The 17,277-nt window shown below is 47.3% G+C and overlaps 1 protein-coding gene across 2 annotated transcripts in view; it reads left to right on the plus strand.

Annotated features, from left to right (window-relative positions):
• dync1h1 (dynein, cytoplasmic 1, heavy chain 1) overlaps window positions 1–17,277 on the plus strand; it is a 53,678-nt gene that overhangs the window by 8,100 nt on the left and 28,301 nt on the right. For both annotated transcript variants that reach the window (XM_029730754.1, XM_029730756.1), the window contains exons 2-34: window positions 502–589; window positions 1,080–1,253; window positions 1,368–1,623; window positions 1,902–2,088; window positions 2,344–2,615; window positions 3,199–3,426; window positions 3,701–4,777; window positions 4,937–5,116; window positions 5,447–5,596; window positions 5,723–5,869; window positions 6,103–6,243; window positions 6,533–6,709; window positions 6,841–6,951; window positions 7,111–7,230; window positions 7,607–7,846; window positions 7,986–8,141; window positions 8,402–8,515; window positions 8,629–8,739; window positions 8,972–9,181; window positions 9,390–9,536; window positions 9,816–9,982; window positions 10,433–10,606; window positions 11,748–12,102; window positions 12,401–12,595; window positions 12,845–13,127; window positions 13,477–13,577; window positions 13,697–13,856; window positions 14,080–14,320; window positions 14,535–14,718; window positions 15,026–15,238; window positions 15,917–16,155; window positions 16,442–16,598; window positions 17,034–17,261. In XM_029730754.1, the coding sequence (XP_029586614.1) occupies window positions 502–589; window positions 1,080–1,253; window positions 1,368–1,623; window positions 1,902–2,088; window positions 2,344–2,615; window positions 3,199–3,426; window positions 3,701–4,777; window positions 4,937–5,116; window positions 5,447–5,596; window positions 5,723–5,869; window positions 6,103–6,243; window positions 6,533–6,709; window positions 6,841–6,951; window positions 7,111–7,230; window positions 7,607–7,846; window positions 7,986–8,141; window positions 8,402–8,515; window positions 8,629–8,739; window positions 8,972–9,181; window positions 9,390–9,536; window positions 9,816–9,982; window positions 10,433–10,606; window positions 11,748–12,102; window positions 12,401–12,595; window positions 12,845–13,127; window positions 13,477–13,577; window positions 13,697–13,856; window positions 14,080–14,320; window positions 14,535–14,718; window positions 15,026–15,238; window positions 15,917–16,155; window positions 16,442–16,598; window positions 17,034–17,261 (6,983 nt within the window). The remainder of the gene's footprint in view (window positions 1–501; window positions 590–1,079; window positions 1,254–1,367; window positions 1,624–1,901; window positions 2,089–2,343; window positions 2,616–3,198; window positions 3,427–3,700; window positions 4,778–4,936; window positions 5,117–5,446; window positions 5,597–5,722; window positions 5,870–6,102; window positions 6,244–6,532; window positions 6,710–6,840; window positions 6,952–7,110; window positions 7,231–7,606; window positions 7,847–7,985; window positions 8,142–8,401; window positions 8,516–8,628; window positions 8,740–8,971; window positions 9,182–9,389; window positions 9,537–9,815; window positions 9,983–10,432; window positions 10,607–11,747; window positions 12,103–12,400; window positions 12,596–12,844; window positions 13,128–13,476; window positions 13,578–13,696; window positions 13,857–14,079; window positions 14,321–14,534; window positions 14,719–15,025; window positions 15,239–15,916; window positions 16,156–16,441; window positions 16,599–17,033; window positions 17,262–17,277) is intronic.

Genomic DNA, 17,277 nt, shown 5'->3' on the forward strand with positions numbered 1-17,277 from the left:
CAATTTTAAATACATTTTGCACCAAATCACTGTTCTAGTATAACCAATGTGTCCTTTATGTTTTTAAATTGCTTTCTTCCCACCAATTGACCCCTCTGTGCGCAATATAAATTGACCCCCACCCCACCTCCATGTTTGGATGGGACGGTATCATTCCAGACATCGCCCAACCCTAATGCCCTGCCAACATTTGGCCCTAACACAACACTTTATAGCACTTACCTTTTTGTTTTCATGGCCTCAATGGCAGTCAGTCTGCACCAAGAACAAACTGTAGTGTAGGCTTAAATAGGCTAGTTGCTAAAGTATTAATGTCATTAAAACATTATGCCGCTGTTTTCATTTGAATTATTTTCTAATTGTGTTTTAATATCTTAGAATGGGCTTTCCTCTTCGGGATGCTAAATATTGTGCTTTAGGTAATGTAGGTTGAAGCCATACACCCTTTTCTATGTTTCTGTGCTTTCACTGACTAGCATTGTTGTTTTTTTTTCTCCTCAGAGGATGTTGGGGATGAAGGAGAGGAAGAGAAGGAGTGCATCTCTTACAACATCAACATTGACATCCACTATGGGCTCAAGTCCAACAGGCAAGAACTTTTATGATACAGGAAGTAAATGGCAGTATCAGGGAGAATTACGCAACAACAAAGAGTGTGAAGCGAGAACCTAATCCCCCCCCTCCTAGTTGTTGGAAAGCTATCATATTGTAGGAGAGTGAAGCGTGCACATGCGCTCTGAGTGCATTGTCTTGCAGTCTACAATATCTTCGGTTCACCCTGCCGCTTGTGGAACTGTCATGTCGCTGAGTCTGTTTTTAAGCCCTGAGTCATCCTTGACCGCAAGATCATCAAGTGATATCCATTTTGAGATTGTGATGGCATATGATTTCCATTTTAAGACGGTCCTAGGAATAGTTATACTGATTATTTTCCTGGTTAGATAGGCCTGCCCTACGTGCTACCTTTGTGTATCAAACTGTGGTGAAACAGTTCCTAACATTGCATAATACTACATCAACTAACCTATATCCCTGTTTATTCATATGTGGATTATGACATTTTACAACTTGTTTTTCAGTCTGGCTTTCATCAAGAGGACTGGAGTGATTGACGCTGACAAGCCCATATCGACCCAGGTGCGCGTGTTGACTCTGAGTGAGGATTCTCCTTACGAGACCCTGCACTCTTTCATCAGCAATGCCGTCGCTCCCTTCTTCAAGTCCTACATCCGTGAATCTGGCAAGGCAGACAGGTAAACCAGGAACTAAGTGGACTATCATGATAGTTTTGTAAAACTGTTTTCATATTTTGCGCATCTCGTTTATAACCAGTGGGTTAATAATGGCTCCATTTTGTCCTGGTCCAGGGATGGTGACAAGATGGCTCCCTCTGTGGAGAAGAAGATTGCAGAGCTGGAGATGGGCCTGCTACACCTGCAGCAGAACATCGAGATCCCAGAGATCAGCCTTATCATCCACCCCATCATCCTCAACATCGCCAAGGCGTGCTACGAACGCGGTGAGAAGCCCAAGGTCACTGACTTTGGCGACAAGGTGGAGGACCCCACCTTCCTCAACCAGCTGCAGTCGGGGGTCAACCGTTGGATCCGGGAAATCCAGAAGGTGAGGGTCGAAACAATGACTTGTCTGAGAAATTGGGTGCCAGGTGGTGTTCAGTAGCAGGCCATACTCAAGCAAAACGTTTTACAAGGGGGTGGGGAAATGGTGTTTATATTGAACACGATAAGTTAGTACCTCCCCGCTTCACTCCATTTTGAAACGCTTGCCACTGACTGAACATGACCATGGCTTGTTGGTTGCATTAGGCATCTCTTACTGTGGTTTTTGTGTTCTCCGGCTAGTCTGAATGATTGTTTTGAATACCCTCCTCTTCCTGTCAGGTGACCAAGCTGGACCGTGACCCTGCCTCTGGGACGGCCCTGCAGGAGATCAGTTTCTGGCTGAACCTGGAGCGCGCCCTGAACCGCATCCAGGAGAAGAGGGAGAGCCCCGAAGTGCTGCTCACTCTGGACATCCTAAAGCACGGCAAGCGCTTCCACGCCACCGTCAGCTTTGACACTGACACCGGTGAGTTGTGTTTGATGGAACAAGCGCCAATACCTCTTTATGAATTGGATATTACAAGGAACCACTTCCTTTTTTTCTTTCTTTTGAGGACTTGTCACTCAAACCTTCGATCAATATACATTTTCCACTTTATGATTGACATCACTACTTTAGAACCATGGAGATTCTTTTGTATTCTAATTCTATGTTTAGAACGTGCCATAATTTTATTAGACTTCATGACTTGAATATGTTTCCCCCCAATCTGTTTCCCAGGTCTGAAGCAGGCAGTGGAGACAGTCAACGACTACAACCCCCTGATGAAGGACTTCCCCCTGAACGACCTGCTGTCAGCCACTGAGCTGGATAAGATCCGCCAGGCGCTGGTGGCCATCTTCACCCACCTGAGGAAGATCCGTAACACCAAGTACCCCATTCAGCGGGCCCTGCGGCTGGTGGAGGCCATCTCCCGAGACCTCAGCTCCCAGCTCCTCAAAGTGCTGGGCACCAGGAAGCTCATGCACGTGGCCTATGAGGAGTTTGAAAAGGTGAGTCTACAGTGGCAGCTGCTACAAATACTCCATAGACGAGTTGGTTGTTTGGCAACAAAAAAACGAGACGTGTGCAACTATGGGGAAAAACGGACAGAGTTGGCTTAGATTGACAACAACATGTAAGCTATATTTCGTCTCCCAATCTTTATTGAAAACATGAATACATTTGCACAATGACCACTTGTCTTTCAAATACATTGTTAGTTGTTGGTTAGCTAGCTAGCAAGCGAATTTTAGCCATATTAGCATTGACATGACATCAGTCAAAACAAGACATGGTACCAATAACAAGATTAAACGAGTTGAAATGAGCTACTTACGATTCCCCACGCGGCAGTTTCTTGTCGTTCTTGCTAGCAATCTGGCCATCCAGATTCACAACCACACACTGACTTACGCCCCATGGATGGGTGCACATGGTTTTTGTTTTGTCAGGAAACCCATCTTATACATTCCTATACTCTTCTATATTGTTGTATTGACATGACTTAATAGCATTTAGTTGATAGTAGCATTTAGTTAATAGCATTTAGTTGATAGTAGCATTTAGTTGATGCTAATTTCTACCCCATTGCAGGTGATGGTGGCATGCTTCGAGGTCTTCCAGACCTGGGAGGACGAATATGAGAAGCTGCAGGTCCTGCTGAGAGACATCGTGAAGAGGAAGAGGGAGGAAAACCTGAAGATGGTGTGGCGCCTGAGCCCAGCTCACCGCAAGCTCCAGGCCCGCCTCGACCACATGAGGCGCTTCCGCAGGCAGCACGAGCAGCTGAGGGCCGTCATCGTTCGTGTACTCAGGCCTCAGGTAAGAAAGAGACGGAGATTTGTCAATGGCTTGTGCCCCTCGAGAGTTGGTGTTATGGGCCCAGATTAAGTTTATATCTGGACTTAACCACTTTTGATGGAGATTCTCTATTGAGCATACTTTTAAGTCCAGGAGTAGGCTTAATACAGTTCTGGAATTCCTCTCACCCCACAATGACTTGCAGTTTTGGTCAAGAGTCGCCCTTGCTGGTTTCTAAATGGTAATATCATACGTCATTGCTAAAAGGTTATCTTTCTCTCTTTGCCTTGTCAAGGTGTCTGCGGTGCCCCAGCACGCCCCAGGTGAGGCGGTGGAGCCCACTGAGATGAAGGTGGCGGAGGTGCTGTTCGACGCTGCGGACGCCAACGCTATTGAGGAGGTGAACCTGGCCTATGAGAACGTTAAGGAGGTGGATGGCCTGGATGTGTCCAAGGAGGGCATGGAGGCCTGGGAGGCCGCAATGAAGCGCTACGACGAGCGCATCGACCGCGTGGAGACCCGCATCACCGCCCGCCTCCGTGACCAGCTGGGAACGGCCAAGAATGCCAACGAGATGTTCCGTATCTTCTCACGTTTCAACGCGCTGTTCGTGCGCCCCCACATCCGCGGCGCCATCCGCGAGTACCAGACGCAGCTCATCCAGCGAGTCAAAGATGACATTGAGTCGCTGCACGACAAGTTCAAGGTGCAGTACCCACAGAGCCAATCATGCAAGATGAGCCACGTGCGTGACCTGCCACCTGTGTCGGGCTCCATCATCTGGGCCAAGCAGATCGACCGGCAGCTGACCGCCTACATGAAGCGTGTGGAAGACGTGCTGGGCAAAGGCTGGGAGAACCATGTGGAGGGCCTCAAATTGAAGCAGGATGGTGACAGCTTCCGCGCCAAGCTCAACACCCAGGAGATCTTTGACGATTGGGCACGCAAGGTACAGCAGCGCAACCTGGGCGTGTCGGGCCGCATCTTCACCATTGAGACCAGCCGGGCCCGCGGTCGCACAGGAAACATGCTGAAGCTCAAGGTCAACTTCCTGCCAGAGATCATCACGCTGTCTAAGGAGGTGCGTAACCTCAAGTGGCTGAGCTTCCGTGTGCCGCTTGCCATCGTCAACAAGGCACACCAGGCTAATCAGCTCTATCCATTCGCCATCTCCCTGATCGAGAGCGTGCGCACGTACGAGCGCACCTGCGAGAAGGTGGAAGAGCGCATCTCAATCTCGCTGCTGGTGGCCGGCCTCAAGAAGGAAGTGCAGGCTCTGGTCACAGAGGGCATTGCCCTGGTCTGGGAGTCCTACAAACTGGACCCCTACGTTCAGCGCCTGGCCGAGACCGTCTTCAACTTCCAGGAGAAGGTCAGTGTTTTTTTGGAACCATAAGGTTGGATCTCAGCTGGCAATTTTTTATTTTAAGCGTGCAGTTGACAGCAATGCTAGACTTGCGTTCCGCACTTGAAGATCGTATGTTCGCATTCCGCCCTGAATGTATGATATTCATGTCTTTTTGTTTTCCAGGTGGATGACCTCCTGCTCATCGAGGAGAAGATCGACCTTGAAGTGCGCTCTCTCGAGACCTGCATGTACGAACACAAGACCTTCACAGAGATCCTCAACCGCGTGCAGAAAGCTGTGGATGACCTCAACCTGCACTCCTACTCTAACTTACCCATCTGGGTCAACAAGCTGGACATTGAGGTCTGTGCAAAACCCTTACAGCAATCTCCAGTATACTTTCTGTGTTGTGTTGTGTCTTGAGGCTCTTACCCTGTGTCCTGCTGGTCACATTCCTGAGGAAATTCCTATTCAGTATTTAAAATGGCACCTCTCTCTGAAGTACTCCAATTACAAGTTGACACTCTTTTTCATGGTCCTTCGAGCCGGATAGTTGTCCTGGAACATGACCAGTAGGGGCCACAAATACCAGCACCTATTCTGTTGCTGCTGGTCCCTATTCTGGTAAAAAAAAAAAAAAAAGTGGTTTATTGAACCAATATTCATTACAAATTTTATTTTCCCTGTGTGTAGATTGAAAGGATCCTCGGGGTGCGTCTGCAGGCTGGGCTCAGGGCCTGGACCCAGGTTCTTCGGGGTCAGATGGAGGACAAGGCTGATGTGGACATGGACACAGAGGCCCCTCAAGTCAGCCACAAGCCTGGCGGAGAGCCCAAGATCAAGGTAAGGGTCCAAGACTACAGTAGGAGGATTGATTTGATAAGAATATAACATATAAAATGTCTTCCCAAAGGCACAAATTGCAGTTTATGAAACGTATTATGCTTCTTTTTTTTCTACTTGTGAAAGAACGTTGTGCACGAGCTGAGGATCACCAACCAAGTGATCTACCTGAACCCGCCCATCGAAGACTGTCGCTACAAGCTCTACCAGGAGATGTTTGCCTGGAAGATGGTCATCCTCTCTCTGCCCAGGATCCAGAGCCAGAGATACCAGGTCTGGAGGCCATGCAGAGCACTTTTATATGTTCAATTCATTGCTATCACCTAGCTAGCTTCCTTAGCAAGTTAGTATTGAATTCATTGCTATCACCTAGCTAGCTTCTTTAGCAAGTTAGTATTGAATTCAGTGATATCATCAAGCTAGCCTCTCCAGCATGCTGGGTACGAGTACATGGGATGTTTTGGTATAGGTTGCTATAGTTGATGTATTGGTGTCCTGGCCTCTAGGTGGGTGTCCACTATGAGCTGTCTGAGGAGGAGAAGTTCTACAGGAACGCCCTGACAAGAATGCCAGACGGCCCGGCAGCCCTGGAGGAGGCTTACAACTCGGTCAAGGACAACGTCAACGAGGTGGAGCAGTACGTCAAGGTATGCAATCAATCGTATTGATGTGATGGGGATAGTTGATGTATTGGTGTCCTTAACATTTCTGTATATGTGCCAGATTTAGCCAGCTAGCTATTTGAAACACCCATAAATTATACTGGATCTCTTTCTTAATTGTCTTTCCTTGTGTCCTTGGTTCCTCCCCTTGTACCTTGTCCTCCAAAGTCTTTTGAGCACAAGGAAGCAAGTAACGATTATTGAGATTCACCCCAAGATGGAGTTCACTTCAGCTATTGGTTCTGTCACTCACCCACGTGTCTCTATTGTGTAGGTGTGGCTGCAGTACCAATGCCTGTGGGACATGCAGGCAGAGAACATCTACAACCGCCTGGGGGAGGATCTGACCAAGTGGCAGGCCCTGTTGGTCCAGATCCGCAAAGCCAGGGGGACCTTCGACAACGCCGAGACCAAGAAGGAGTTTGGGCCCGTGGTCATTGACTATGGCAAGGTAAAGAGACTGACGATTCAGCAGTAGAGTAGAGCAACTTCTGCTGTTCTGTTCAGTTGTGCGCTCATTAGATGTATTGTTGCCTACAAATGTGGTGATGCAGATTGGTTATCTACTTTGTTCAACTCCAGGTCCAGTCCAAGGTGAACCTGAAGTATGACTCCTGGCACAAGGAGGTTCTCAGCAGGTTCGGCCAGATGCTGGGCAACAACATGCAGGACTTCCACTCCCAGATCTCCAAGGTAAGCCCTCTCCTGTCTGCCAAGAGAAACTGGTTTCATTGTTGTCACTGGCAATATATTCCAATGTCATAACTAGCATGAAACTGTTAGTGTGGCTGTTGGAGCAGACTATTGGTCTATCTGATTTCAACTCCCATGTCTTCTTCTGTCCCACCACAGTCGCGCCAAGAGCTGGAGCAGCACTCCGTGGACACCGCCAGCACTTCAGACGCTGTGACTTTCATCACCTATGTCCAGACGCTCAAACGCAAGATCAAGCAGTTTGAGAAGAACGTGGATGTAAGTACTGTAAAAAACAATAAAAAAAATCATAGGATCCTCACAAGCTGTGACCTCATCCTTGTCATGGGTGAGAACTCGTGCACAAGCACTCGCACAGTCAACACTTCTGTTCTATTATATACTATTGATTCCACTACCCACTTTCTATTTTTAAATACAGTTCATTGCTACTATGCTTGCTCTCTCTACTACTTCTAATACGTGTCATTTTTCACTTGAAATTATTGATTAATGTACTGCATTGTTGATGGAGCTAGCACAAGTATTTCACTGCCCTTTTTTACCCTGCTGTAAACTGTATGTGATGAGTCCATTTGATTTTTGATCTGAAAAGATGGATGGCTTTTTAAAATCCTGACTTCTTTCTTCACAGCTTTTCCGCAACGGTCAGCGGCTTCTCGAGAAGCAGCGCTTCCAGTTCCCGCCATCGTGGCTGTACATCGACAACATCGAGGGCGAGTGGGGTGCCTTCAGCGACATCATGAAGCGCAAGGACACGGCCATCCAGCAGCAGGTGGCCAACCTGCAGATGAAGATCGTCCAGGAAGACAAAGCTGTGGAGGGTCGCACCATCGATCTCCTTGCCGACTGGGAGAAGACCAAACCGGTGGCTGTAAGAGAAAATAATTTAAGATACATTTTTGTTTGATATATATATATTAATATATGATGGTTTTGTTTAGTTTGATCTTTGCATTAATCATTCGTATGAGTTTTGCGCTTGGAATTTGAGCTGATCTATTGTTCCATAGGGGGGCCTGCGTCCAGAGGAGGCCCTCCAGTCTCTCACCATCTACGAGGGCAAGTTTGGCCGGCTGAAGGATGACCGGGATAAGTGTTCCCGCGCCAAAGAGGCCTTGGAGCTGACCGACACTGGCCTGCTGAGCGGCAGCGAGGAGAGAGTTCAGGTATGATTATCACACCTGTCTTTTTTAAACTAGAGGTGTTAACTTTTCAGCACTATGGTATCTGCAGCCAGCCGCTACTGCATTTGGACTGTTCATTAGTCAGTGCAAGAGTAACTCGGCATTTGGCATTGTTGTTCTCCTTGCCTCGTTGTGCCTGGAGTCCTGTTATATCTGTCGATACAAACATGTCACTTCCCAGTAAGATGTCCTCAGATGCTCCTCTGTGGTGCTAAAGTATGGTCTGTTTCTATGTGCTGTAGGTGGCTCTGGAGGAGCTGCAGGACCTGAAGGGGGTGTGGTCAGAGCTGTCCAAGGTGTGGGAGCAGATTGACCAGGCCAAGGAGCAGCCCTGGGTCTCTGTTCAACCACGCAAGGTAAGATTAATTTGTCTTTGTGATCAAGGACACTGTGGACAATGTCTGTTTTGGGCCTATCTATTGGGCCAAGTCTGTTAGTGTAATGTGTATCTGTATTTCCGATTTTGTAGCTGCGTCAGAGTTTAGACGGCCTGCTAAACGAGCTGAAGAACTTCCCAGCTCGACTAAGGCAGTATGCGTCCTACGAGCACGTCCAGAGGCTTCTCAAGAGTTACATGAAGGTAAGACCCCGTATCTCCCTCGGTACTAGTCGAAACTAGACATTGCATTGTTGCAATGGAAAAGTAGTTACTTGAGACAAAAGATTGAACCATGTCTGGTTGACATTCCTCTTGGATGGGAAAAGCTTGGACAAGGACTTTGTACATGTTAATGTTGAATAACATACTGATCACGTCTGCAATGTACCTGAGTGGAGTTTCCTATCCTAACACTAAACTGTCCGTCACTCAGATCAACATGCTGGTAATCGAGCTGAAGTCGGAGGCCCTGAAGGACCGTCACTGGAAGCAGTTGATGAAGCGTCTGCACGTGAACTGGGTGCTGTCGGAGCTGACCCTGGGTCAGATCTGGGACGTGGACCTGCAGAAGAACGAGATGGTGGTGAGAGACGTGCTGCTGGTGGCCCAGGGAGAGATGGCCCTGGAGGAGTTCCTCAAACAGGTAACCACAACATTCCATTTCAACAAATCTTTATTGTTCCCTGCAGCGCAATTACAAAAAGGAAAAAGGATTTAATATCTGGGTAGTCAAGTATGTCCATAGAGACTGCAATATTAGTGCACCTTTTGACCAATTGGTGATCAAGTCATGTCTATGACAGTAAGTGGCAATATTGATGATGTATTGTTTTTCCATTGGTCTGCGACAGATCCGTGAGGTCTGGAACGCCTATGAGCTGGACCTAATCAACTACCAGAACAAGTGCCGTCTGATCCGCGGCTGGGACGACCTCTTCAACAAGGTCAAGGAGCACATCAACAGCGTGTCGGCCATGAAGCTGTCACCTTACTACAAGGTTGGTGGACGTTTTCAATTGAAATGGGTTCTTGCTAGAGATGTACTCTTGATCTTGTGGTCTGAACATCATATAAATGCAGCTTTGGTCTCGTGATGGGATCTGGTTTCTTAAGAGGTTGGGCCTGGATCTCAAGGGGTCTGGGCTGGTCTTGGTCTGGATCTCGAGTTCTTGTCTTGACTCAGTCTCTGGTTCTTGCAGGATAGTATAAGAACACACAGTATACATGGTATGGTCCTGGTCTCCATGAGGCATTAATGGTTCCTTCTGTGCCATCAGGTGTTTGAGGAAGATGCTATGAGCTGGGAGGACAAGCTGAATCGGATCATGGCCTTGTTTGACGTGTGGATCGATGTCCAGCGCCGCTGGGTCTACTTGGAGGGCATCTTCACTGGCAGTGCTGACATCAAACACCTGCTGCCTGTGGAGACCCAGAGGTTCTCGAGGTAAGATCCGTAGTTCTTCCCTTCTGATCTTCTCCTCCAATACATTTTGTGAAGGAAGCAAGGAATCAAGGAAATATTTGAGGTTCCCCCTTGTCACCTAAAATTGGGAATAGGTCAAAGAACCTTGTCTATGGTAAGGAGGACTTGGTAAAGATCTTGGTAAGCTTTTAGGGGAAGGGGGGATACCTAGTCAGTTGTTCAACTGAAATGTGTCTTCTGCATTTAACCCAACCCCTCTGAATCAGAGAGGTGCGGCAGAGCTGTTTTAATCGACATCTACTTCATCGGCAACTGCGCCTTGCTCTGGGGCCGAACAACAGATTTTTACCTTGTTAGCTCGGGGATTCGATCCAGCAACCTTTCGGTTACTGGCCCAACGCTCCCACCCGCCAGGCTACCTGCCACCCAAAGATAACATTACTCAACCTTTTCTTTCTCTCTCCCATATAGCATCAGCACAGAGTTCCTGGCTCTGATGAAGAAGGTGACCAAGTCTCCTCTGGTGATGGACGTGCTGAACATCCAGGGGGTGCAGAGGTCTCTGGAGAGGCTGGCCGACCTGCTGGGAAAGATCCAGAAGGCCCTGGGAGAGTACCTGGAGAGGGAGAGGTCCTCGTTCCCCAGGTAAGATGTTATCCGTGTCTCTAATAGTGGCATCTGCCATAGGCCTGTTTCTCATTTCCTGGGGCGGGACATCCGTTTTTGGGAAAATCCGGGAAATCCTATATCCGGTCTAAAGTGTAGGGTCTTTTCTCAATAGAAATGGCTCAAACCAAGAGCAAGTGCTGTTGTAGCGTACCTCTTGGTTTGAATTCTGAAAAGAGAGGGCCGTATCTAAAGCTTCGCACTTAAAAGTCAACCCTGGGTTGGGCTGGCCTTCGTGGGCTAGCTCGAATTGCGTTTCCACTGCCTTGAATAGAGAAATTATGTCATGTTGCTAGCTAGCCAATGTGACTGTGCAGCTAGCTTTGTTAATGTTGCTAGCTAGAAAACTAGACCATTTGGCAACAACTAGCTAGATAAACTTGCTAGCTAGCAAGATGTTGAAGAAATAATTAAATTCACCCTCACCATGCTGTAACTAAAGTTACCTTATACGCCAGCTAGCCAAATGTTTAGCTTGCTAGCTAAACGGTTAGCGTCATCGCCTGCATAACAGGCTAACTAGCTTAATTCCTAACCTTGCTTCCCACGTCACAGGCTACTAGCTAGCAGGCTAACCAAACACACCAGACAGGTTTGATAGCTCACTAAAATTCCTAGCTAGCTAAAATCCCTGCTATCTCATGTTTGCTAGCCAGCATTTTTCAACTCTGATTTGCAAGCTAACGTTAGCTAGCATTTGAGGGCTGACTGTTCTCATAAACGTTTGTGTAGTGCAAAAATAAAGGAAGGATCCACCTGTGTTGGTAATTTGTGTCATGTCTTGACTACTGCAGTAGTGCTTGTCCATGTGCTAGCTAACAGCAACAAACCCAGACAAACTAAACGTGAAAGCATCCAGCAGATATCAGCTTCTCATTAGCTGGCTAACGTTAGCTATAATATAGCTATAAAGTATTGTTGACTCTTACTGTTTTTTTAAATAAAATTATATATTTATTTGATTGTATATGCATAGGCTAAGCAGCAAGCTAAGCTTTTTTAGCTGTAATATTTAGTGCCCCCCCCAATTGAAGAAATTAGTAATTGCTGGTCATTTAGTCCTGTAAAGTGACTGATGGTCAACACATTCAGGATACACATGTTTATTTATGTTTACCAGGTTCTACTTCGTTGGTGATGAAGACTTACTGGAGATCATCGGAAACAGCAAGAACGTGGCCAAACTACAGAAGCACTTCAAGAAGATGTTCGCCGGCGTCTCCAGCATCCTGCTGAATGAGGAAAACACTGTGGTGCTGGGCATCTCATCCCGTGAGGGCGAGGAGATCTTCTACAAGACCCCCGTGGACCTCCTAGAGCACCCCAAGATCAACGACTGGCTGACCCTGGTGGAGAAGGAGATGCGGGTCACTCTGGCCAAGCTGCTAGCCGAATCGGTCACAGAGGTGGGCGCGTTCAACAAGGGCAACTCCATCGAACTCGATAAATACATCGATTGGATCGACCGATACCAGGTACGGAACGTCGCCGTGGGCTATTGTTCATCCAGCAGTCCAGCCATGATCATGTTGAGTCAGAAATTGAGTCGGCAATGACACAACAGAAGTTGGCCATGACCCACTATCATCAATCAATTTTATTTACATAACCACTTTGTGACATATTTTTGTGAAAAGGGCTAACCGATAGTAATCCGGTTAGTAGCCCCAAAAGAATATCCATGAAAATTGTAGTCAGACCAGTAACGCCCACAAAGGTCTTGGAACCAATTAAACATGTTGAAAACCATATCTCTCCCTCTACTAACTCCAGGCTCAGCTGGTAGTGCTGTCGGCTCAGATCGACTGGTCTGAGAAAGTGGATGCCGCTCTGACCACCATCTCGGGTGGCGGGGACATGTCGCCCATGTCGAGCGTACTGACCAATGTGGAGGCCACCCTGAACGTGCTGGCCGACACCGTGCTGATGGAGCAGCCTCCACTCCGCAGGAGGAAGCTGGAACATCTGGTGAGTGGAAGATGACACATCGGCAGACATTCTGGACCAGTTGGTTTGGAAGAAATGGGTGTAGCTTTTTAGAAGAGCATTCTCCAAGTAGGATTTCAAAGATTATTATTATTATTATTATTATTATTGTTAAATGCACAGACTTCGGCATCAAGCTTTTCTCTGTCAGTCCAATTCTAAGCACTTAGAAGTATAGTCCCACTATCCAAACGGATGAAAAAGTAAACTGTTTGTGCTCCTTCCCTATAGATCACTGAGCTGGTCCACCAGAGGGACGTGACCAGGCAACTGATCAAAAACAAGGTCGACAACCCCAAGTCGTTTGAGTGGCTCAGCCAGATGCGCTTCTACTTTGACCCCAAGCAGACGGACGTGCTTCAGCAGCTGTCCATCCAGATGGCCAACGCCAAGTTCAACTATGGCTTTGAGTACCTAGGAGTCCAGGACAAGCTGGTCCAGACCCCTCTGACCGACCGCTGCTACCTGACCATGACCCAGGCCCTGGAGGCCAGGTTCGGTGGAGCTCCCTTTGGTATGCTCCAAGAACTGCATGCCACTCTCTAGACCAGGCTTGGGGAAACTCCAGTCCTCGGGGGGGCCTGATTGGTGTCACACTTTTTCCCCAGCTAACACATCTGACTCCAATAATCAACTAATCATGATCTTCAGTTAAAAATGTAATTTGTTTAAATCAGGTGTGTTTGCTAGGGATGGGGGGAAAAGTGTGAAACCAATCAGACCACCGAGGACTGGAATTGCCCAGGCCTGCTCTAGACTCTACATAGCCAATAAAGTAGACAGTTTAAATTCTGAAAGCCAAACTGAGTTGCAACTTTATAGCATATCCTCAGGTGAATTTTCACTCTTTTTTTTTTTCCCAGGGCCCGCCGGAACTGGAAAAACCGAGTCTGTGAAGGCTCTGGGTCACCAGCTGGGACGCTTTGTCCTGGTCTTCAACTGTGACGAGACCTTCGACTTCCAGGTACGCTAATACTGACTGATACTTTACGCTAAAAGAGGCTAATCTTGGTTTAATGTTATTTTCAGAATCAGAGAAGCTTCTTCTTTTTTTTTAAAGACGATCTGTTTATCTGTCTCCAGGCGATGGGTCGTATCTTCGTGGGCTTGTGCCAGGTAGGCGCCTGGGGCTGCTTTGACGAGTTCAATCGTCTGGAGGAGAGGATGCTGTCGGCTGTCTCACAGCAGGTCCAGTTCATCCAGGTGGCCCTGAGGGAGCACAGCAACCCCAACCGAGACCGCAGTACGTATCTCCAGACTCATTAATACCTTCTTCGAATTTCATTTGAAAGTGCTTTTTAGTCCATGAAAATGTATTGACCGAGTGGCCCAATGTCATAAAAAAAAACATCAAATGTTGAATGACTGATAATATCGCATCGTTCATTTCAAACCAAGCATGTTTTCATATGGCGTTGCACTTAAGAATGTAAGTTAAACAATGTCATCGTTTCCCCCTTCTCCAGGCGCTCCCGTCACCTGCGAACTGCTCAACAAGCAGGTGAAGGTGAGCCCCGACATGGCCATCTTCATCACCATGAACCCCGGCTACGCCGGCCGCTCAAACCTGCCCGACAATCTGAAGAAGCTGTTCCGTTCCTTGGCCATGACCAAGCCTGACCGCCAACTCATCGCCCAGGTCATGCTCTACTCACAGGGCTTCCGCACCGCAGAGATCCTGGCCAAGAAGATCGTGCCCTTCTTCAAGTATGTCCTGTACTCAACCAGGCCAGGGCTTGAAGCTCGGGGGGTGGGAGGGTTAATATCGTTTCTGCTGCATATTTCCAACAACATTTGAGAGATCAAATAATGGGAAATCTTTCATGCATGCCAGCACTACTAACACTGAAAGCTCCACTCTATTGGTTTTGTGTTCCTTCTCATTGACTGAAAATCTATTTCTCTCTCTGTGCACCTGCAGGCTGTGCGACGAACAGCTGTCCTCCCAGAGTCACTACGACTTTGGCCTGCGAGCTCTCAAGAGCGTGCTGGTAAGCGCCGGGAACGTGAAGCGGGAACGCATCCAGAGGATCAAGAAGGATAAGCGTGAGCGCGGCGAGAACGTGGACGAGAACGAGATCGCAGAGAACCTCCCCGAACAGGAGGTAAATGAACTGAAGAATCTTTGGGTTTTCTCTATTCAGTTTTTTGCAGCATTAAAAACATACTAAAACTACAGTCACAATACACTTCCAGTTGTATGACCACCAGCTAATCCCATGAGCCATATTTTCTTACACTGGGTTAGGAGACCATGCCACCCAAAGTATAAAGATTAAAAGGACTGCCAATATTGGCATTTCTGTTACCTAGAAGGGGATGTCACCTAACCTAGAAGGTGTGTCCCTGTGGAAGGGATAGGACCTCTAGAAAGGGATGTCACCTAACCTCTGTGTGTGTCTCTGTGTTCAGATCCTGATCCAGAGTGTGTGTGAGACCATGGTACCCAAGCTGGTGGCTGAGGACATCCCCCTGCTGTTCAGCCTGCTGTCGGATGTCTTCCCCGGCGTGCAGTACATGCGCGGCGAGATGACGGCTCTGCGCGAAGAGCTCCGCAAGGTCTGCGCCGAGATGTTCCTCACCTATGGAGACGGAGACGACGTGGGCAGCATGTGGGTTGAGAAGGTACGTAATGTAATCCCTAATTATTCATTCGGTATGGTTTCACCCAGAAATATACACCTACTCATTCAAGGTGTGCAAAGCTGTCATTGAGTCAAAGGGTGGCTATTTTGAAGAATCTGAAATATAAAATATATTTTGACATGATTCCATATGTGTTATTTCATAGTTTTGATGTCTTTACTATTATTCTACAATGTAGAAAATAGAAAAAAATAAAGAAAAACCCTTAAATGAGTAGGTGTTCTAAAACTTTTGACCAGTAGTGTTGATTTGGTTTTGCCAAACTCTGTCTTTATCCTGATGACAATTGTTACATCTATGACATTTACATTTAAGTCATTTAGCAGACGCTCTTATCCAGAGCGACTTACAAATTGGTGCATTCACCTTATGATATACAGTGGAACAACCACTTTACAATAGTACATCTATCTTACAAATTGGTGCGTTCACCTTATGATATCCAGTGGAACAACCACTTTACAATAGTACATCTATCTTACGTTATGATATACAGTGTTGTTACTACTTTTAACTCTCAATTGAATGTAATTCCCTTAGAACCTTTGGTGCCGACATTGATTAAAATGTCTGAATTTGAAAATCAAGTTTGTCTGCACTCCCAAGATGTCAGCAAGTGTCAAGTCTGTAATGTTAAACCATATCATATCATTCCAGGTGCTCCAACTGTACCAGATCACCCAGATCAACCACGGCCTGATGATGGTGGGACCCTCTGGCAGTGGCAAGACCATGGCCTGGAGGGTGCTCCTCAAGGCCCTGGAGCGCCTGGAGGGGATGGAAGGTGTGGCCCACATCATCGACCCCAAGGCCATCAGCAAGGACCACCTGTACGGAACCCTGGACCCCAACACACGCGAGTGGACCGATGGGCTCTTCACACACGTGCTCAGGAAGTAAGTATTAGCAGGCTTCAATGTAATGTATCGTTGTTCAAGCCATTCTATGAAATGTGCTGATTTTTAAGCACCACATGGTCTCGCGACACGACTGGTGTCCCCCAGGGCTCCGTACTAAGCCCTCTTGTTCTCTCTGCGTACCAAGTCACTTCAGTTCTGTCATATCCTCACATGGTGTCTCTTGTCAATGTCAGGTTGATGACACTCAGAAGGTTTTCTCTTTTTATATATACAAATCCAGTCAATTAGTTAATCGATTTGTTTTGGGGATTTTTCATCCCAGGATCATTGACAACGTGAGAGGCGAGTTGCAGAAACGGCAATGGATCATCTTCGATGGTGACGTGGACCCCGAGTGGGTAGAGAATCTCAACTCTGTGCTGGACGACAACAAGTTGCTCACCTTGCCCAACGGAGAGCGTCTCAGCCTGCCGCCAAACGTATGTCGTGTCCCTCGAGCCAGATCCTTTTTAATGAAAAAAATCCAGTACCATGACATGAGCTTTACATCTGTAATATGGTCACCCTATGAAGTCAACATTTGAAACACACTTGCGCATACTGATTCAGTTTTAGTCCAGGTGGAGGCTTAATTTGAGTCTGTGAAACTGCGCCATTGAATAAAACTGGTCATTTATCTTTTAGTCCAAAAAAAAGATCTAGAAAGTGTGTGTGTGTGCGACTCTTTTTATTTATTTCTATAGCTTACAGTTTATTCACCATTTAGTCAGCACCTCTACACTAAACAATTTTCTCTGGGTGTGTTCCAGCGCCAGCTTTTTATTGGTCCAAAGGGGACTACCTTTAGAACAATTTTACATTTGGGCCTGTGACATCAGCATTCCTCTCATAACTCCATAATGTGGTGTCTGTAGGTGCGCATCATGTTCGAGGTGCAGGATCTGAAGTATGCCACCCTGGCCACTGTGTCACGTTGTGGCATGGTCTGGTTCAGCGAAGACGTGCTCAGCACTGACATGATCTTCAACCACTTCCTGGCGCGCCTGCGCAGCATCCCATTGGACGAGGGCGAAGATGAGGCTTTCCGCATGCACAAGGGCACTGAGGACGAGGGCGAGGAGACCGCCTCCCCCATGCTGCAGGTTGGTACTGTAGTTA

This window comes from Salmo trutta, chromosome 33 (assembly GCF_901001165.1).
Source record: "Salmo trutta chromosome 33, fSalTru1.1, whole genome shotgun sequence".
In the NCBI taxonomy this organism is placed as follows: Eukaryota; Metazoa; Chordata; class Actinopteri; order Salmoniformes; family Salmonidae; genus Salmo; species Salmo trutta.